This window comes from Carcharhinus amblyrhynchos, chromosome 18 (genome assembly GCF_965287045.1).
Source record: "Carcharhinus amblyrhynchos chromosome 18, sCarAmb.v2.hapA, whole genome shotgun sequence".
NCBI classification, from domain to species: domain Eukaryota; kingdom Metazoa; phylum Chordata; class Chondrichthyes; order Carcharhiniformes; family Carcharhinidae; genus Carcharhinus; species Carcharhinus amblyrhynchos.
Window position 1 is genome coordinate 21,646,393 of NC_137341.1, and position 22,671 is coordinate 21,669,063.

The 22,671-nt window shown below is 41.0% G+C and overlaps 1 protein-coding gene and 1 pseudogene across 6 annotated transcripts in view; one reads left to right on the forward strand and one right to left on the reverse strand.

Moving 5' to 3' along the window:
- arhgap17a (Rho GTPase activating protein 17a) overlaps nt 1-22,671 on the reverse strand; it is a 156,062-nt gene that overhangs the window by 30,217 nt on the left and 103,174 nt on the right. For all 6 annotated transcript variants that reach the window (XM_080206524.1, XM_080206525.1, XM_080206529.1 and 3 more), the window contains exons 8-14: nt 14,904-14,972; nt 14,654-14,735; nt 14,093-14,220; nt 9,414-9,525; nt 6,983-7,064; nt 6,783-6,863; nt 3,020-3,133 (exon numbers count right to left, since the gene is read on the reverse strand). In XM_080206524.1, the coding sequence (XP_080062650.1) occupies nt 3,020-3,133; nt 6,783-6,863; nt 6,983-7,064; nt 9,414-9,525; nt 14,093-14,220; nt 14,654-14,735; nt 14,904-14,972 (668 nt within the window). The remainder of the gene's footprint in view (nt 1-3,019; nt 3,134-6,782; nt 6,864-6,982; nt 7,065-9,413; nt 9,526-14,092; nt 14,221-14,653; nt 14,736-14,903; nt 14,973-22,671) is intronic.
- LOC145355153 (large ribosomal subunit protein eL37-like) lies at nt 16,315-17,556 on the forward strand (annotated as a pseudogene).

The window sequence follows — 22,671 nt, forward strand, 5'->3', positions numbered from 1 at the left end:
ACCAACATAATTAACAGACAAATAAATCAAATGCTCAGCTGCGTATGTGTGCATGCGCATAATGTGTGTTCCCATCACCCTGCTTACATGAGCTAGAGTGGTCTTCGCGCTCAGTCTCCCTGCTATTTTCTCACATTTCAAAAACATGTTATTATTTTAGGGGAGAAACATCACTCACTTGATAGCAAATGTTAAAAATTACGAGTTGTAGCAGATTAATGGGACTGATTGGACTACTGGTGCATGACGCAAAAGTAAAAACAAATTGAAGAAATAGATCAGGTGGCTAAGAAAATAGATAAGCAGGTGGCCATAATAAAAGGCCACAAGTCAAATCTCTCATTTGTGCCAGATTAGCTGATCTCATATGGGGTAGTTCAGAGGAACCGTACAATTGACCTTAGACACCCCAGGAGAGGAAGAGTTTTATTTTTAATTCCTTCAAGGGATTTGGCCAGCATTTACTGCATACCCCTACTTCCCCTTGAGCTGCTGGTGGTAAGCTGCCTTTTTGAACTGCTACAGTCCATGTGGTGCAGGTATTAGCCAGTCTGCCCTTTCCAGTTCTGTCTTTAACTTCAGTGTACAGTAACCTGCTCAAACCAAAGTTCCTGTTTTCCTCTGCAATCTTCCTGAGAACCTCTATTCTTTCCCTAATTTCTAGAACTAACTATCCATTAATTTCTGAACTACTTCTTGCCCATTTCTCCATTGATATGGTTTTCCTGTTACTAGCAGAGCTGAGAGCTGTTCACTCTCCAGTTTCCAAGCTCCAAATGCTACGAATTCAATTAGGACACAATCACAGGGTCTGTCTTTGCTAAAGTGGCACAGGTTGTTACACAACATCTCATTGTTTCTCCAAGCTCCTGTTTACTTTCCATATCGTAAACTCTCTCAACACAATGAAGAGACAGTTTGAACTGAAACCCAAAAGCCCCATATGTACAAAAAATCTTTGCTCATAACATAAATCCAACCAGAATTTTACTGGTTCTTACCCAGAAACACTAATTTAAACCCACTTAAAATCTATATCTCATTTCTAGCAATGTTAGTGAGAAGGCTACAATACAAAGCAGGGATGTACTCCTGAGACTTTATAGGGCTCTGGTCAGATCACATTTGGAATGTTGTGAACAGTTTTGGGCCCCGTATCTAGGGGAGGATGTGCTGGCGTTGGAGGGAGTGTAGAGGAGGTTCACAAGAATGATCCCAGCAATGAAAAGTTTGACGTATGAGGAGTGTTTGAGAATTCTGGACTTGTACTCAATGGTGTTTGGTGGGTGGGGGGGATCTCATTTAAACTTAGGGAATATTGAAAGGCCTCGATGGAGTGAACGTGGGGAAGATATTTCCATTCGTAGGGGAGACTACAATCCAAGGGCACAACCTCAGAATAGAGGAATGAGCCTTTGGAACTGAGATAGAGAAAGAATTTTTTCCGCCAGAGGGTGGAGAATCTATGGAATTTATTGCCACAAAAGGCTGTAGAGGCCAGGTCATTGAGTGTATTTAAGACCATGATAGACTTGTTCTTGATTGGTAAGGGGATCAAAGTTAACAGGGAAAAGTCAGGAGAATGGAGTTGAGAAACATCAGCCATGATCGAATAGTAAAGCAAGCCTTCATGGGCTGAATGGCCTAATTCTGCTCCTATATCTTATGGTCTTATGGGAGGGAGTTCCAGAACTTTGACCAAGAGACAGAGGAAGAACACTAACACTACTGAACAGTCCTTATGGTGATAAAGTCCCATCTTCACAGTGAGGATACCCATCACCCTGAGTGGCACTGTGCTAAATGGGATAGACTTCGAACAGACTGAACAACTCATATTGGGCATCCATGAGACTTTAGCAGCAGCAAAATTGTACTTGACCACAAACTGTAACCTCACGGCCTGATATGAGGTGTCAACCTGGTGAAGCTACAACATACGATTACTTGCATGCCAAACAGCAAAAGCAGTAAGTGATAAAGCGAAGCAATTCCACAATCAACGGGTCAGATCTAAGCTTTGCAGTCCTGACAGGTCCAATCATGAATGGTGATGGACAATCAAACAGCTAGCTGGAGTAGGATGCTCTGCAATATTCCCATCTTCAGTGACGGAGCCTAGCATATCTGGGCAAAAGACAAAGCTGAAGCATTCGCATCAATCTTCAGCCAGAACTACGGAGTAAATTACTTATCTCAGCTTCGTCCTGAGGACTTCAGCCACTTCGACTCACTCCACATGATATCAAAAAATTACAGAAGGCTTGGATACTGCCAAAGCCACGATCCCTGACAATATTGTGGCAATAATAGAGGAATTGTGTGCCAGAACTTGTTGCATCCCTAGTCAAGTTGTTTCAGTACAGCTACAGCACTGGCACCGACCTGGCAATATGGAAAATTGCCCAGTTATGTCCTGCACACAAGAAACAAGACAAATCCAACCCAATCAATTAATTACTCATCTGTCTACTCTTGATCATTAGTACGGTAATGGAAGGGGTCATCAACAGTACTATCAAGCTTAGCAATTACCTGCTCATGGACGTTCAGTTTGGATTCTGCCAGGATAAGTCAGCTCCTGACCTCATTACAGATTTGGCTCAAACAGGGACAAAAGAGCTGAATTCCAGAGGTGAAATGAGAGTAACTGACCTTGATATCAAGGGAACATTTGACTGAGTACCGCCCCCCACCCCCGCAATTGTACAATCCAGTACAAAATTGAATAATCCAATAAAAAAAGAGTTTGCTCATCTCACCCATGGATTTCTTGTTTGGGATATGGATTCTTGCAATTTTATTCCTAAAACACCTTGCTTTAAAGTAGGGATCAATATTCCAGACAAAGTATTTATTAAGTTTGGCTACATTAATAAATTCAAGTTCTGCTGCAATTCAGTCTCTGCTGTCCTCTTTATTTAAGAAGCTCTTTTACCATTAAGCCCTAATAAGATAAGTGCTCCAAAGAAAGCAAGCTATCCAGTGCAACACAATAATGAAAGCAGCAAACTCTTACCCTTCACTTTTAGCCCACAGAAGGTTGGGCCCCAACACAATTGCAATGTTGCTAGGAGTCATTTTGTTGATGTCACTATTCTGTGCAAGTTTTGCGAGAAATTTTATAAGATACCTGTTCAAAGACAATTCAGGTTACACGTCTGAGAACATCTCCATTTTACAAATACTTAATATATTTTACTTATGTTTGAGGTCCCAGGTAGTGAAGATAACAGGCCGAAGGGCCTGTTTCCCGTGCCGGGTTGTTCTTTGTTCTCATAAAGCGACAAGGTTCCATGGTTTCTGAACAAATAAGTAAACTTTACAAAAAGTGAAACAATTTACAACATATATTGTATACTCTCAACATTCAGAAATAACACGAGGTACATGTGAATTAGCGACCAAGGCACATTCCATCAATTTTCCAGCAACCCAACCAGAAATGAGCATTCAGAGTTACACAATCTCATTAAAATTCTGCTTCCTTCACAAGGGATTTCAAATCTTTTCCTTCCTAGATCTAACCCCGAAATCCCTCTAGAAGCTGCTCTGACTTGGACTGTCTCAATGATATTGTCTACGTGGACTTTAGTAAGGCCTTTGACAAGTTACCACATGGTAGGTTGTTGCACAGGGTGAGGTAGCCAACGAGATACAAAATTGGCTTAACGAAAGGAGACAGAGGGTGGTTGTAGAGAATTGTTTTTCAAACTGGAGGCCTGTGACCAGTGGTGTGGCTCAGGGATTGGTGCTAGGTCCACTATTATTTGTTATTTATATTAATGATTTGGATGAGAATTAAGGAGGCATGGTTAGTAAGATGACACCAAGATTGGTGGCATGGTGGACACTGAAGGTTATCTAGGATTGCAATGGGATCTTGATTAATTGGGCCAGTGGGTCTATGAATGGCAGATGGAGCTTAATTTAGATAAATGTGAGATGATGCATTTTGATAGATCGAATCGAGGCAGGACCTACTCAGTTAAAGGTAAGGCGTTGGGGAGAGTTATAGAACAAGAGATCGAAGAGTACAGGTTCATAGCTCCTTGAAAGTGGAGTCACAAGTGGACAGAGTGGTGAAGGTGGCATTCGGCATGCTTGGTTTCATTGGTCAGAATACTGAATAGAGGAATTGCGACATCCTGTTGAATTTGTACAAGGTATTGTAAGATCACAGATGGAATACTGTGTTCATTTCTGGTCACCCCATTATAGAAAGGATATCATTAAACTCGAATGAGTGCAGAAAACATTTACTAGGATAGATTGGGACTTGAGTTATAAGGAGAGGCTGGATAGACAGGGACATCTTTTCCTAAAGATACGGGACTCTAAAACTAGAGGGCATAGGTTTAAGGTGAGAGGGGAGAGATACAAAAGGGTCCAGAGGAGCAGTTTTTTTCACTCAGAAGGTGGCGAATGCCTGGAATGAACTGCCAGAGGCAGTAATAGAGGCGGATATAATTTTAGCTTTTAAAACGCATTTAGGCAGTTACTCGGATAAGATGGCTACAGAGGGGTACGGACCAAATGCAGGCAATTGGGACTAACTTGTTGGTAAAAATTGGGCGGAATGGACAAGTTGGACCAAAGGGCCCATTTCCATGTTGTAAATTGCTATGACTCTAACAACTGTTCACCTCCCAGTGTTTCAATTGTGTTGCCAGAGGCTACGTGCATCTAGATTCCTAAGTTTGCATGCTAACACGAACTCTCAGGCACAACTCTGCCTCATCAACTGTGTCGAGCAGAACTCTGATGCTCCAAAGGCTTCAGCACCTTTATTCCAACACATCGCAGCACAGAATCACCAACTTTTCAGCTCCCTAAGGTTTTTATCAAGTCTTAACTACTTGTAGCCTGCCAACAGCTGCACTGTAACTGCTTGGACTCTCTTTCTTTCCTCCTCTCCCCTGTGGTTCCTATAGTTGGGTCTCCTCCTTCTGGTGGCTTCTTCCCTGGTCCTCTCTCTCTCTGGGAACTCTCCCTGGATTCCCACTTCCTTGTCCTGGACCCTTTGGTGTTAGGGCTCCTGATTGAGATTTCACACTATTCTATATCCCACACAGGTGCATTGGGCACTTGTGCCTGGCCTGAAGATCTCACAATACTGAATTTCCCATGGTTAAGATCCAATTTCAGAATTATACAAACAATGGAAACAATCTGGTTGTAGAATTAAAAAATGCTTACAAGAACTTTTTCTTTCATGGTTGATCAGTAACAGTGTTCAAGTTTTAATTGTGATGCATCATTTCCATAGGCTCTAATTTTAAAATAAATTTTTACAGAAGATTTTTCCGATTTTTACACAAACAAACCTTCCAGAATTGTTTCAGCATAGTATAATCATTTCTCCATACCCACAACCTCTGCACCAAATCAGTCACCCATCTTCCTGCAGTGGCACCACTCATTAGTCATGACAACAGCAAAGGATACCACATAACATGTAACACTATAATAAGTGCAAGGATTATAATGGTTAAACATTGCAGTGTCTAGTATCCTACAATCTACCCCGCATGCTCCCAACACACTCAAACTCTTTAAGCATATTAAATCACAAGTAGTCAATTTTGACTCAGGACCAGAAGCAATGCAGGTAGCCCCCGTGCCACCTTACACCCCTGGCACAACGAGGATATAGAAGGGTCAAAACTGGATCTTAAGCTTGTAGTAATTAAAAGGAACATACTGACAGATACATTCCATTATAAATAAATGGACGGCTCTGGTTTTCAAAGGATGACAAGTGGAATTTTGCCTCGGTGCTCATACTATTTATGTTGACAGAGGAGATCTAATATCACAGAATCAAAAAAAGGAATGTAACAACAAGGCGTCGAGTCCAGGATTAGCAATGAACTGCAGATCATGACTCAAAGTGAGACCAAAGCTTTAGCAAGACTGTCAAAAAGCCTCAAGGATCCATCTGATGTCACCCTCAGGAATAGCAGGATAAAGAAGGGCAAACAGCGCTCAGACACTCTCCAGTTTCATCAAAACCTCTGTGAATGAAGCCATGAAAACCCTTGATTATAGGCCCATGATCAGACCTTGCAAACAGGATACGATGTGCCCCTTAAAGGTTAATACACCTAGCTGCTGTGTCAAGATTGAGAAAACATGGTAACCAGTTCTCAAAAGATTTAACTAAGAGATCACCCTCAGGTCCTTCTGGAAAGCTGGTCACATGACACTCCTCCTCTGGCCCCAGCTCTCCAGATCGATCAGAATGTCTGACATGCCATTTAGCTGATTTTTCAAGGATTGAAAGTGGGCATCAACTGAGAAAGCTGCGTTCTCAACGATACGGATTTTTTCCTCCTCTTCATCAAGCTTCTTATTGGTACTCTGCCGTTCAGCAGCACGAGCATTGAAATTCTGCGCTATAAAGCTGAATTTGTCATCTATAATCTTAATCATACGGTAGTCATCAGCAACAATGCCTTCAACGTTGCCAGGTTAAGAGCTCACTCACTGACCAAATCAGCATATCAAGAGCTTGGCTTCATCCCAACTGTCTCTGACTGTTCCTTCCCATTGAGGATTTTCATGACTTTTCTTGGCATTTTGTCCGAAAACTTAACCACAAGTCTTCTAGGGACATAATACTGAGTTCTCACTCCAAGGCTAGGTACCTACAGGCTGTGCATAAGGATAAATGAAAGGATCAAAAGATGAGTAGTGCCAGAGCTCACGGTAACATAGCCACACCTACGTTCACATCTGCCCCAGATTGTAGGCTCTATTTTTACATTTAGAAAATGTACCTGAAATTGGAACTGTTTGACTTTGGCATTTTGTTGCAGGTTACCCAGAGGGCTTGTAACTTCTTGTCAGATTCTGGTACACTGCAACAGAATAGAACTGAAGTTGTAGTCATTGGGAAATTGCTAGTTCAACATATCCACACTATTTACACAATACAGCATTGCGTGAAATGCAAGTGCAACATGTGCTTAGTCCTCACCTTGCAGCCTGGACCCATTCATCGTAGAGTTGGAATGTCATTAAAGGTTCTGGCAGCTCTCTCAGATATGATTTCAAGGCACCTTAAGGCAAAAGGGACAAAGGCTATCAGGAAGAAGGCACTCATCAAGCAAATCTAAATGTGACAATGATTTATTTTTTTACGTACAACAGATACATTAATGAATAATGCAAGACAACAAAATGTGCCTCACGACATGAGTTGAAAGGGTAATTATTGTTATTTCAGCGCTGCCCCCTTACCAAAGGTTGCTAGCTTATGCCAGGACATGTTTCCAATGGCATTAGCTGCCTCTCTCCCAAGTATCCATTCTTCATGAAGGAGCTTTAGTGAATACTGTTAGTATTCAATCAGCCCCATCCATCAGTTTTTAATCCCAAACATGGCTCAAATGTTCTATTCTGCTAACACTGTTGCCTTCCCAATCAATGGCACGGTTAAAGACCAAAGAAGCCACATTCATTTTCTTGCACCTCCCCAAATTATTAGTGTCCATCCTGCCTCAACCAAAAAAGTCTAATACTGCTGAGATGTGTGGAAAGTTAAAATCCATTTATTTGGCTGTTGAGTTTAACTATTTTACACTATCCCAAAGACATCAGCATCTATGACAGCAAATTTTCAAAGATCCTCTCCATTAACCTTCCAAGATGTTGCCAATAATCAGTCACTGAGCTGGATCAGTCACATAAGTACTGTGATTACAAGAAAAGGTCAGAGTTTGGATATCCCGTGACAAGTAATACATCTCCTGACTCCCCAAAGCCTTTCTGACATCCACAAAGCAGAAGAGAACTGTGATAGAATATCCTCACTTGACTGGAAGAGCACAGCTTCAACAACACTCAAACAGCTCAATGCCATCCAAAAAACAGCAGCCCACTTGATTAACACCCTATCCATTACATTAAACATTCACACCTCCACCAATAGTACAACAGGGCTATAGTGTATCATCTACAAATGCAATGCATCAACTCATCAAGGTTCCTTTTGACATCATAAACAGCACGATAGCACCGTGGTTAGCACTGCTGCTTCACAGCTCCAGAGACCTGGGTTCGATTCTCGGCTTGGGTCACTACCTGTGCGGAGTTTGCACGTTCTCCCCATGTCGCTGTTTCCTTCGAGTGCTCTGGTTTCTTCCCACAGTCCAAAGATGTGTGGGTTAGGTTAATTGGCCATGCTAAAATTTCCCCTTAATGTCTTGAGATGAGTAGGTTAGAGGGATTAGTGGTTAAAATGTGTAGAGATATGGGGTTAGGGCCTGGGTGGGATTGTGGTCAGTGCAGACTCGATGGGCCCAATGGCCTCTTCCTGCACTGTAGGATTTCTATAATAACAGAACCGTAGTTGAACACATCATACTACAAAGTAAATGACAGATGCAACTAAGACAGAGTCCATGCATTTCTCATGAACCCATCTAGATGTCAGTAAACAATCTCAGCGTCCTTTTTTTAAAAATAAGAATGTCATGATTTCCACATTCCAATCCACCCACCCACCACTACCATTCGTAACCTGCAATGTAAGCCATACAGCTGTCAACTTACATCTAGGCATAGTCAGCCTTTTAGGAAATCCTGCTCATTTGTTTTGCACCAAACAATCAATCAAAGTCAAACAATCTCATTGAAATCTCATTTAGGGATTCCCAGCATCAAATTCAAAAATCTGTCCTTGGAATTCTCTCCAAAATGGGCGATACGGTGGCACAGCCGTTAGCACTGCTGCCTCACAGGCTCCAGGCACCTTAATTCGATTCCCGGCTTGGGTCACTGTCTGTGTGGAGTTTGCACGTTCTCCCCATCTGCTTGGGTTTCTTCCAGATGCTCCAGTTTCCTCCCACAGCTCAAAAATGTGCGACTTAGCATTAGCCATGCTAAATTGGCCCTTAGTGTCCTGGGATACGTAGGTTAGCAGGATTAGTAGGGTAAATATGTGGGGTAACGGTGATGGGGTCTGGGTGGGATTGTTACTGGTGCTGACTCAATGGGCCGAATGGCCTCCTTCTGCACTGTATTGTTTCTATAATTCTATGAAAAGTTACCTCCTCCACTCAGTTAGCTTTAACAATGGTCCACCTCACAGGGATTCAATCTCACCTGAGATGCCTTCTCTCTAGATTGGAAGCACACAAACACGAGCACACAAAAACAATTTCAAATCTATAGCCATGCCAAGCAGAACACCACTGCTCCAAAAAGATATCTTTGCCCCAGTGGCCCTCTTTACTTAAAGGCTCCTTGTAGCCCTTTCACTTAATTGGACTTGTTTCTATCTTGTGTCTTTGTGACACTTGTTGGCTGGCAGACTGTCTCAAACTGATTGTGTCAAGAGGAGCTGTTCACTGACCCTTAAACTGGTTATCTTCAAAATGTTTTGGACCTTTACACAAGTAACCTACCTGCAACAGCATGTTGATCAGAATAGAATTCCTCAAGTTGGGAAGTGGAGCAGTCCAATGCAGCTTTTAGCTTTTTCAGTTTGGAGGCTCCAGCAGCAATCCTGAACAGCCCCTGAGTTACAACAGGGAAATGATCATCACACATGATGAGGGAGACAGAAAATATGATGAAATTAAAAAAGAGGATGCATGATGTACATCAGGTGAATTCATCAAGTGAGAACCAGGCCACAATCAATCAACTGGGAGGGAAAGTGAAGACAAAAATAAGACCAAAGACAGAATATGAGAATAGAATGGCAATTAACATAGGAAAGGAAACCAAAACTTTTCTCCCAGCATGTAAATAGTAAGCAGGCAGCAGTAAGAGGTAAGGTCGTGCCTATTAGGAACAAAGGGCATATGCGCTCAGGAGTAAGGCAAGAATGTACGATGAGTACTTCATATTAGTGTTTACTAATGGGGAGGATACTGACAGAAGTATCTGTTGGAATAGAGATGGTTTGGAGGTAATGTATGGTGCAAAACTGATGAGCAGGATATACTAGAAAGGCTGACTATGCTTAGATGGGTAAGTTGATGGCTGTACGGCTTACATTAGAGGTTACAAATGGCGAGGGGAGGGTGGGTGCAGTGGATTGGAATGTGGAAATGTGATATTCTTATTGAAAAAAGGTGAGGACATGCCAAGTAACTACAAGCTGATCAACTTAACATCAGTGGTTAGTTAGGTTTAGAATTAATAATCAAGGAAAAGGAACGCTTGGTGAGGTTTGAATAAGTTGAGATCATCCAGATTTTGTCTGACTATTCTGAATTAATTTTTTGATTAATAGAGAAGGTTGATGAAGCAAATGTGAGCGACGATACTGATATGGTTTTTTAACAAAGTGTTTGAAAAATACCATAAAAGGCAGTTAGCAAAATTGAGACTCATGGAATAGAAGTCTGTCACCAAAATAATTGGCAAAAGGATGAACTGTGAGTTGTGACAAATGATTAGAAGCTAGGACACAGTGGTGTTCCCAAGGGTGAATGTTAGAAACATTGCTTTTTTTTTGATATGTATATAAATGACTTGGATATTGGAATATAGAGTAAAGTGTCAATATTTGCCCATGATGCAAATATGGAGGCATGGCAAATGAACAGCACATTATCAATTGACTACAGCAGAACACAGACTAGCAGAATGGGGGCCAAGCAGGAGATGGAATTCAATACTGAGAAGTGTGAAGTGATGCCTAAGAACATAAGAAACAGGAGCAGAAGTAGGCCATCTAGCCCTTCAAGCCTGCCCCACCATTCAATACAATCATGGCTGATCTGAAGTGGATCAGTTCCACTTTCCCGCTTTCTCCCCATAACCCTTACTTCCCTTGTCTATCAGAAACCTATCCAACCGTGACTTAAATATATTTAGCGAGGTAGCCTCCACCACTTCAACGGGCAGAGAATTCCAGAGATTCACCACCCTTTGAGAGAAGAAGTTCCTCCTCAACTCCGATCTAAACTGCACCCCCCCCCCCCCACTTATTTTGAGGCTGTGCCCTCTAGTCCTGCTATCCTTTCTAAGCGGGAAGAATCTCTCTACCTTTACCCTATCTATCCCCTTCATTATCTTATATGTCTCTATAAGATCTCCCCTCAGCCTTCTAAACTCCAACAAGTACAGACCCAGTCTATTCAATCTCTCTTCATAGGCTAACCCCCTCATCTCTGGTATCAACTTAGTGAACCTTCTCTGCATTCCCTCCAAGGCCAATATATCCTTCCGCAAGTGTGACGACCAAAACTGCACACAGTAGTCCAGCTGCGGCCTCACCAGTACCCTGTACAGTCGCAGCAAGACCTCACTGCTTTTATATTCTATCCCCCTCGCTATAAAGGCCAACATTCCATTCGCCTTCTTGATCACCTGCTGACTGGGTTTTTGCGATTCGTGCACAAGGACCCCCAGGTCCCTCTGCACCGTAGCATGCGGTAGCTTTTCAACTTTTAAATAATAATCCCTCCTATTATTATTTCTACCAAAGTGGATAACCTCACATTTAAGGAGATCTTTTTCGGTAGTCAGCAGAAATATATTCCGATGGTAAAGAAGAACTGTAGGAGAAGGGATAACCAGCCGTGGTAATTGAAGGAAATAAAGGAGAGTATTAAATTAAAAGCTGATGCGTTCAGAGCGGCTAAAATTAGTGGGCGATTAGAAGATTGGGAAAGATTTAAAAAAACAACAAAGAATGACTTAGAAGGTGATAAGGAAAGGAAACAGAGTATGAAGCTAAACTAGCTCTAAATATAAAAAATGACAGTAAAAGTTTTTACAAATATATAAAGGAGACTGGCTAGAGCGAATATTGGACCCTTGGAGGACAAGAGAGGGGATTTAGCGGTGCACTTCGGCAGAAGGGAAAGGAGGAGACAATACAGACTTAAAGGCACCAGTTTAATGATTGTGCAGAGACAGAGGGACCTTGGGGTTTTGCTTGCAAAAATCTTTGAGGGTGGCAGGACATACCGAGAGAATATTTAGCAAGTATACAGTATCATGGGTTTAACAAAGAGGCACCAAGTACAAAAGCAGGGAAGTTACACTGAATCTTTCTGAAACTGTACTTAATCCCCAGAGTAGTGTGTCCAGTTCTAGTCACCACAATTTAAGAAATAAAAACAATTTAGGAAAGATCACGGCACTTATGTGAAAAGGAGATTTATCAGGATGATTATGAGCACAGTGATTTTAACTATGCATTTAGATTGGAGAAGCTGAAGCTGTTCTCCTTGGGGTAAATGAGGTTGAGGGGACAATATCATGACAGGTTTAGACAAATAGGCAAAAAAGCTGTTCCCATTTGCTGATGGTACAAGGACTAGAGAAAACAGATTATGGGTTTGCGCAAAAAATGCAGGGGTGTAAGAAAGAACATTTACACACAGCAAGCATGACCTACTTTGTGTGGTGAAAGCAGGGATGATCAATAATTTCAAAAGGAAAACAAAGTGGCAGGCTTATGGTGATTGAGTGGGACTGACATGATCACTCTACCAATGGCTGCCATGCACATGAGGGAACAAATGGCCTTCTCTGCACTGATTGGACTCTGATATTAGAATATCTTTACAAACTGCATTTTCCAAATGTGAACTCAGTAGGCCTATGTGGGCCAAAATCTCCCAAGCATGGTGTCTGCATTTAGTTAGACTTGGCCTTGCCAGTGATATTTTGCACTGCAAATTGATGGGGGGTGTAAGATTGAAACGATATGGCACCCTCTACAGGGCAAACAACCATCAGACTAAAGTATTGTAAAATTAATAGTTCAATGACTGAGAAGGGTGTGTAAGCTAAAATGGCTAATTTAGTAACAAATAAAAGTACAGAAGGAGAAACAGAGGAAAAAGACTGGATTGGAAGAGAGAAAGAGAGAAAGTAAAAAAAATTAAAATTCTTCAATAATTAACACCTGAAAGAACAAATCTCTACACTTCTAATAATTATAATTTTCAGTGCCAGAATGTTTTACTAGCATGATTTAACTTTTATCACAACTTAGCAGAACATTTAGACATAAAATTACTTCACTTAACTCTCTATGGCACGTTTATCTCATATCAATGTTGCAAATATAAAAACTTCACACTGCTTAATCCACTTCAGTGCTGATCGAGTGCTGCTTTCATGGGTTAAGTTTCATCTCTGAAAGCAACTTTGGATATATGCGTTTAATTACTCTGTTGTTCTCACCTGAGGTTGCTGTTAAATTTGAGCATAAACAATGAGTGAGAACTAAATGGCAAAGTTTAGACCATACATATTTTGGACCAAATAGGAAATTTATATTAGGTTCTCCTCTCTCCTATGGAGGTAGTTTGTTGTTGGGAAATTTTTCCATTAATGCAGGTGCTCATGAGTGAGCATTCTTCGCGTGACCCCAAACTGTATCCTAGTATAAGGATATTAAATCATTAGGCATCACAGTCTTTTCCCTACAACGTGCACATACATCCAATCTCAGCTAGGCTGCACTTGCTCTCATTTCATTGCTTCAATTACAAGGCCAAATGCAATACTGGAACAAGACATCCTTGCTGATCTAGTTAAATTACTAGAAACCTGAACCCAGGACTTTGCATCAAAATGTTAATGTCCATTTGTTTATATTTCAAGTTACATTTAGAGAATCTTAACATATATTACATTCTATGCAAGGATTTTCCTTCTAATAGCAGCTGTTGGAGTAAGGTCCTAGCACATTCACAGCTGAATGAATAAGCACTGTAAAAATAACTGTGCTTGTTAACATAATCAAATCACTGAAACTGCTGCATCCAGGTCACATATTACACACATCAAGCATGAAAATTTCTGCTGTAAATTTAATAACTCATGTTTGAGAGCTAAATTTGAGCTACAAAAGTGAACCATAGAGATGGTGCAATGTGGCTCCAGCTCTCTCTTATATGGCAGGCAGGAAGGTGGAGCTGATACGCAAATCAGCCAAGATATGAATGAATGATAGAATAAGTTTGAGAACCTGTTGTACTTAAAGTTTCTAAAATTGAATGCTGATTGTTAAAGAGAAATGGGATGCAGGAGTTGCATATTCCTGAGAAAGGAAGTGAGCATTTTGATTAGTCATGCTTGTGCAGATACGTTTTAATCAACCAGCACTCACCTCCTCTTTCATACCAGTTTCTAACAACATCATTACACAAGCCTCAATAGGGAGTGCTATCTCACGACCGCTACGCTTGAGGTGTTCTTCTAATGCTGTTCCAAATGCAGGCTTCTCTGTCCATGTATCTAAGTGAGAGCAAGCAACGGCAAATTAATCTGCCAATTAACAAAATAATTGCTTGAAGTACCAGTTTATTAAGGTGTCTCTGTAATATTTAAAATATTTATTATTTAAGCATGGAGGTTACTTGAATAAGCCAGTATGTTACATAAAACACTTCCAATGGGGAGTTCACAGGTTCTTGACAGATACCCAAGAAATTTACCAAAACCATTTAATGCTGTAATTAATTGATTTATTAGATCAAAATAGAGAAAGTACTAATGACTTCATATTAATCAATTAGAAAAAGAACTAGCTGAACAATCAGATAGAAAATTGCAGAAAAAGAATTTATCCAGAATAAAGGGCATAAAAATAGTGAGAAGAAAATATTACACAATTGAAGCTCATACAGGAATAATGCAACTAAAAAAGTCATTTTATTTGAAACTGTACCTTGCTGAGTTTGGACTGTAGGGAGAACTCGCTCTAAGACTGCTAGTGATTTTCTATGGTAATCGGCTTGTGCTTCTAATAACTGAGAACAGAACCCACATTGTCAACAAAAATTCCATTACCACCAGTGCTTACAAAAGCAGTAACTTCAAGTCTACCAAAACAATTCTGGTAAATCTCAGCAAAAATCTTAAGGCTTGATGAATGAAAGCTAAATAATCAGTACTAATGCACTATGTCAAACACTCACCGTTACAAAATATCTTGCATAATCCCCTTCTTTAGAAATGAAGTTGTACATATCAGCTGCAAGTTGATCCTGTGAACAGAAATAACTTTTTTTGGAATTCTAAAACACACAGCACACACAACTGATTGGTTAAAAATGGTTTAACTAAACAACCTATTAATGAAATAAAAAGTTAGAAGAACTTGCTGTTGCAGAATTTATTCCTTCGCGTTTGAAAATAATTGCATCCTATACTCATTAAAAAAAGAACAAAAATACAGAAGTAATTAGTTCACCTTATAAGAACATAAGGACTAGGAGCAGGAATAGGCCATCTGGCCCCTCGAGCCTGCTCTGCCATTCAATAAGATCATGGCTGATCTTTTTGTGGACTCAGCTCCACTTACTCGCCCGCTCACCATAACCCTTGATTCCTTTAGTGTTCAAAAATGTATCTATCCCTACCTTAAAAACATTCAATGAGGTAGCCTCAACTACTGGGCAGAGAATTCAGAACCCTTTGTGTGAAGAAGTTCCTCCTCAACTCAGTCCTAAATCTGCTTCCCTTTATTTTAAGACTATGCCCCCTAATCCGAGTTTCACCTGCCAGTGGAAACAATTTCCCTGCTTCTATCTTACCTATTCCCTTCATAATCTTATACATTTCTGTAAGATCTCCCCTAATTCTTCTGAATTCCAATGAGTATAGCCCCAGTCTACTCAGTCTCTCCTCATAAGCCAACCCTCTCAACTCCGGAATCAATCTAGTAAATCTCCTCTGCACCCCCTCCAGTGCCAGTATATCCTCTCTCAGGTAAGGAGACCAAAACCATACACAGTACTCCAGGTGTGGCCTCACCAGCACCTTAGAGCTGCAACATAATCTTGCTGTTTTAACTCCATCTCTCTAGCAATGAAGACAAAATTCCATGTGCCTTCTTAATCACCTGCTGCATCTGCAAATCAACAGCTTAAGATTCCTGCACAGAGACACCCAGGTCCCTCTGCACAGCAGCATGCTGCAATTTTTACCATTTAAGTAATAGTTCATTTTGCTGTTATTCCTATCAAAATGGACGACCTCACCTTTACCAACATTGTATTCCATCTGCCAGATCCTCACCCACTCACTTAGATTAACAATATCCCTTTGCAGACTTTCAGCGTCCTCTGCACACTTTACTCTTCCACCCATCTTAGTGTCATCTGCAAATTTTGTCACACTACACGTGGTCCCCAACTCCAAATCATCTATGTAAATCGTAAACAATTGCGGTCACAACACTGATCACTGAGGCACACCACTAGTCACTGATCGTCAACCAGAAAAACATCCATTTACTCCCACTCTTTGCTTTCTATTAGTTAACCAATCCTCTAACCTTGCTAATACATTACCCGTAACACTGTGCACCTTTATCTAGTTTATTCTCTTGTGACAAAGGGATCATCGTCATTTGGTATGAGGCGGAACAACACCCACAATTCTTGTGGTGACATGGGGCTAAAGCATTTCACCTGCAGAAATCAACCAGCGGTGAATGTGCCCACCCTGCCAACAGAAAGAGGAAGTATAACTGGAGTGCTAAGGCCAAAAGTAGAAACACAACTGGCACAGGCCACATGAAGCATCTGAAGGAGGTGTAGCGTCGATTCAGGAACAGAGTCCGTGAAGGGACCACCCCAAAGCCCAGACGTTCCAGAATGACTTCCTCCAGCACTGCACAAAGTACCAGTGTACCTACACAACAAATAAAGCTGTGGTTTGGAAAAATTTTAAAAAACAGTCTTTGGTGCAGCACCTTGTCAAACGCCTTCTGGGAATCCAGATACACCACGTCCACAGGTTCTCCATTGTCCATTGCACATGTAATGTTCTCAAAGAATTCTACCAAATTAATCAAACATGACCTGCCCTATATGAACCTATGCTGCGTCTTACCAACAGGACAATTTATATCCAGAAGTCTTGCTATTTTTTCCTTGATGATAGATTCAAGCATTTTCCCCACTACAGAAGTTAAGCTAACCGGCCTATAGCTACCTGTCTTTTGTCTATACCTCCTTTTTTAAACAGTAGTATCACATTTGCTGTTTTCCCATCTGTGGGAAACATCCCAGAGTCCAGCGAATTTTGGTAACTTACCACTGGTGTATTTGCTATCTCTCCCACCATCTCTTTTAGTACCCCGGGATACATTCCATCAGGGCCAGGAGATTTGTCTATTTTTACCCCATTAATTTGCCCAACAGTACCTCTTTGATGATAATGATAGTTTCTAGGTTCTCACTCGCCATAGCCTTCCTGTCATTAATTTTTGGCATGTTATTTGCATCTTCCACTGTGAAGACCGACACAAAATACCTATTCAATGTCTCAGCTATTTTCTCATTTCCAGTTATTATATCCCCCTTCTCATCCTCTAAAGGACCAATGTTTACTTTCGCCACTCTTTTATTTTATATATTTGTAGAAACTTTTGCTATCTGTTTTTATATTCTGAGCTAGTTTACTCTCATAATCCATCTTACCTTTCTTTATAGCTTTTTTATGGCTTTCCGCTGACCATTAAAGATCTCCCAATCCTCTAGGTTCCCACTAAACTTTGCCAATTTGTATGCCTTTTCTTTCAGTTTGATACCTTCCTTTACTTCCTTAGATATCCATGGTTGATTATCTCTTTTTCTACAGTCCTTCCTTATCACTGGTATATACTTTTGCTGAGCACTGCAAGGTCACTTTGAAAGTCCTCCACTGTTCCTCAATTATCCCACCATAAAGCTTTTGCTCCCAATCTACCTTAGCCAACTCCTCCCTCATCCCTTTATAGTCTCCTTTGTTTAAGCACAAGCCACTGGTATTGGATTTTACTTCCTCATGCTCCATCTGTATTTTAAATTAAACCATACTGTGATCGCTTCTTCCAAGAGGATCCCTAACTGCAAGATATTAATTATTCCTGTCTCATCACACAGGACCAGATCTAGGATAGCTTGCTCCCTTGTCGGTTCCATTACATACTCTTCAAGGAAGCTATCACGGATACATTCTATGAACTCCTCCTCAAGGCTGCCTTGACCTATCTGGTGTGACCAAATGATATGTAGATTAAAATCCCCCATGATAATTGCTGTATCATTTTTACATGCATCTGTTATTTCTTTATTTCTCGCCCCACCATGATGTCATTATATGGTGGCCTATAGACTACGCCTATCAGTGATTTTTTTCTCCTTACTACTTCTGATTTCCATCCAAATAGATTCAACCTTTTTTTTCCCCCCATAGAACCTTTATCATCTCTCACTACCACCCTGATATCATCTTTAAATATCAGTGCTACACCACCTCCTTTATCTTCTTGTTGGTTCCTCCGAACAGCCTGATACCCCTGGATATTCAACTCCCAGTCGTGACTATCCTGTAATCATGTCTCTGTAATGGCCAACAAATCATACTCGTTTGCAATGATTTGTGCTGTCAACTCATTTACCTTGTTTCGAATGCTACAAGCATTCAGATAAAGTACTCTTATGCTAGTTTTTGTATCTTCATTTTGAATTCTAACACTTCTCCCGAGTTCTCCTTCCTTTTAACTTTTTTTCTGATTTTGATGTAATTGGAACCTTCTCCCCACATTTTGTCCTTGCTGCCTCCTTCTTGGGCTCCTAACATAGGCTCCAATCCCCTTGGCATATTAGTTTAAATCCTCCCCAACCACTCTAGCAAACACTCCCCCAAGGACATCAGTCCCAGTCCTGTCCAGATATAACCCATCCAATCTGTACAGGTCCCACCTCCCCCAGGAATCTGAAACCCTCCCTCTGACACCACCTCTTCAGCCACGTAATTATCCCATATATCCTCTCATTTCTACTCTGACTAGCAAGTGACACTGGTAGTAATCCCAAGATCACTGCCTTTGAGGTCTGATTTCTTAACTTCCTTCCGAACTCCGTATTCTGCTTTTAGGACTTCATCCTTTTTTAAACCTATGTCGCTTGTATCAACATGTACTATGACCCCTACCTGTTCGCCCTCCCCCCTCAGAATGTCCTGCAGCTGCTCTGAGACATTCTTGACCCTAGTGCCAGGGAGGCAACATACCATCCTGAAGTCTCATTTGCAGCCACAGAAACACTTGTCTGTTCCCCTTACAATTGAATCCCCAATAACAATTGCACTGGCACACTTTTTACCACTCCCCTCTGCAGCAGTTCCAACCATGGTGCAACAAGTTTGGCTGCTTCTGTTTTCCCTTGAGAAGTCATTCCCCTCAACAGTATTCAAAGGAGTATATCTGTTTTGCAGGGGAATGGTCACAGGAGATTCCTGCACTACCTGGCTATCTTTCTTGCTCTGTCTGGTGGTCACCAGAGGTTAGAGGTTTATAATTACAACCTCCCAAAACAGTCCAATAGGATGTAAAAAAAAATCTCAAACATAAACCCGAACCAAATCCGTCCCTTCCAGTTTTAATGGGGACAGGACAGAGATAGGCAAACAAACAGCTTCAAGAGGCAGTCCACTCATTTAAATATTTTCATCTGGAGACCTGTCCCGATTACATTTAATCCTGGCTTGCCAGGTTTTCCAGGTCATGGGAAACCTAGCAGCTGGAGTGAGGGAGGCAAAACTTGCCGTTTGGAAAATCTAAGCGCCTTTCTGACAATGTCTGTGGGAAAAAGGAAACAGAAGTGGTTCATCTCCAACTCCTCCAGCTAACCTGCTTCCATCCCTTTAAGACCCACTCTTCCTTATTACTGACCAACCCTCATCACCCAACCTATATCCAACATCCATAGTCAACCATAATGCTGATTCCAGCTCAAACAAGCCACTCTTTACTACCCCATAAAGAAACTAAAAGCTTCCATTTACATAGTGCATTTCATAACCACTGGACATCTCTAAGCATTTTACAGCCAACTATGTACTATTTGAAGTGTAGTCACTATTATAACGTAGGAAATGTGGCAGCCAATATGAGCAAACTCCTGCAAAAAACGGGATTATGACTAGATAATGCTTTTCTCGTGATGTCAATTGAGGGATAAACAATGGCCAGATACTAGGTTTAACTTGCTTGCTCTTGATTGAAGTAGTGTCATTGCATCTTTTACATCCACCAGAACAGGGTCTAGGTTTAACAGCTCATTCAACAGACCGTGTAGCGCGCTCTCAGTACTGCAGTTTTGATTTTTGGACGCAAGTGGAGCATGAGAGAGTGTTACCAACTGAGCCATGGCTGACACCACTTCCTCAATTGCCACTCCAGCAACACAACCTAACCTGTTCCTGCACTGCAACTTCTGCTACAGCAGTCCTGGCCTGACAGGAAGCCAAACCCACAAGCCAAGCAGGCCTACAGGCAGGGGTCATATTTAAAACAAAACACATGCTCTAGTATCAAAATCTGGTTCTGTCTGGGATTTTTGATCAGAATTCCGCCCATTACGCTTGGAATTCCTGCATCAGTAAAGATAGTGGCCTTTCATTGCCATATTCAAACTAAAGGAAGTCCATTCCTGGTATTAAAATCACTCCATGTAAAAGATCCTTAGGCTTAGGGAAAAGTTGGTTAGTCCCAACAGGAATTAAAAGGAAGTCAGTTCAACTATGAATAATATCTGACCCTGCATCCAGTCCCTGCATTAAAATGTGGTATTTCAATGAAATACTGATTCTCCCCTCCCAAATTTAATTCAGGAAGCAACGAACCTCACAACAACCATTTTTGTAGCTCAAACTACTCATCATATTCCCCATATCCCTTGTTGTCCAAAATCCATCTAATTTTTTACCAAACATTCACAAAGAGATTTTTTTCTGGAAGAAACATCATGACTTCTTAAATCTGCTGCAAGGTTTACCTGCTACATCAAATCTGAGGGGTTACTGATGCAGTTAAGCTTCTACTGTTTAAAATTCTTTTGCATGAATCAACAAAAGTTAGAAGACAGACACAGCAAGTGATTAGGAATGTAAATGGAAGGTTGTCATTTATTGCAAGGGGAATGGAATAACATAGAAAGGATGTTTTACTGCAACTATGTAGGACCTTGGAGGGACCGCAATGGAGTACGGTGTACAGTCTTGGACTCTATTTGAAAAAGGATGTAATAGTGTTGAAAGCAGTTCAGAGAAGGTTCATTCAACTCATTCCAGGGTTGAAAGGTTTGAAGAAAGGCTGAACAAGTATACCCATTGGTGTTTAAAGAATGAGGGGTAATCTCATTGAAACATACAAAATCCTGAAGAGATCTTTATGGGGTGAATATCAGGAGGACATTTCACCTTATAAGGAATATAGTGGATAACATGGATTTACAAATGGGAAATCATGTTTGATGAACTTGGAGTTTTTTAAGGATGGTACTAACGAAACTGACAAAGGACAGCCGATTATATTTGAACTTTCAGAAGGGTTTTGCTTAAGTCCCCCATAGGAGGTTAACTATAAAAATAAAAGCACATAGGATAGAAGGCAATTCACTGATATGGATTAAGGATTGGCTAACAGGTAGAAAACAAGTAGGAATAAATGGGTCATTCTCATGTCAGCAGACTGTGGTTGGTGGGTACAAGGATCAGCACTTGCACCCCAGCTGTTCACGATATACATCAACGGTTTGGATGTTGGGACCAAATGTAATATTTCCAAGTTCAGGGATGATACAAAAGTTAGGCAGGACTGTATGCTGTGCAGAAGATGTAAAGCAGCTACAGGCAGATTTGGATACTTACTGAAAGGGCAAGAATGTGGCAGATGGAATATAATGTGGAAAAATATGAAGTAATCCACTTTTGTAGAAGGGACAGATGTGTAGAGTATTTCCTAAATGGTAAGGAATTAGGAAGTATAGATGTACAAAGGGACCTGTATGTCCTTATCCATAGTCACTGAGCACTAACATGCAGATTCAGTGAACTATTGGGAAAACTAATGGAATATTAGCCATTAATACAAGAGGATTTAAGTACAGTAATGAGGTCTTGCTTCAATTGTATAATGGTTAGGCTGCACCTGGAGCAGTATGTGCAGTTTTGGTCTCCTTATCTCAAAACATATTGCTGCCAGAAAGGGAGTGCAACAAAGGTTCACCAGACTTGTTCTGGAGTTGGTGGGGCTATCTTATGAAGAGCGATTAGGCAAACTGGGCCTGTATTCACTAGAGTTTTGATAAATGAGAGGTGATCTTATTGAAACCTACAAAATACTTACAGGAATAGACAGGGCAGATGCAGGTAAATTATTTCCTTTGGTTGTGGAATCTAGAACCAGGGACCACCATTTCAAAATAACCATTTAGGATTGAGATGAGGAGAAATTTCTTTACATAAGGGGTTGTGAATCTTTGAAATTTTATACCCCAGAGAGCTATGGAAGCTCAGTCATTGTGTGCGTTTAAAGTAGAGATTGATAGATTTCTGATTAACAATAACAAAGTGTTACGGGGATAGTGTGCATAAAAGGCATTAAAGTGTCCAATCAACCATGACAGTATTGAATGGCGGAGTATGTGCGACTGGCTGAAGGCAGAGTAGGTGCAATGGGTTGAATGGCCTACTTCTGTTCCTATTTTCCTATGCTTCTAGTATGCCACTCGGCCTCTTGAGCCTGCTAGACCATTCTATAAGGTTGTGGCTGATCAAATTACTCAACCACAGAAGACCCAAACTTGCACTCTTCTCCAGAAAGCAAAGCTGATTATGGAGGTCTGATAGGGATCTTTAGCTTTATGAAAATATTTGCAAAGTAGACGCAACGAAATTGGTTCCACTTGC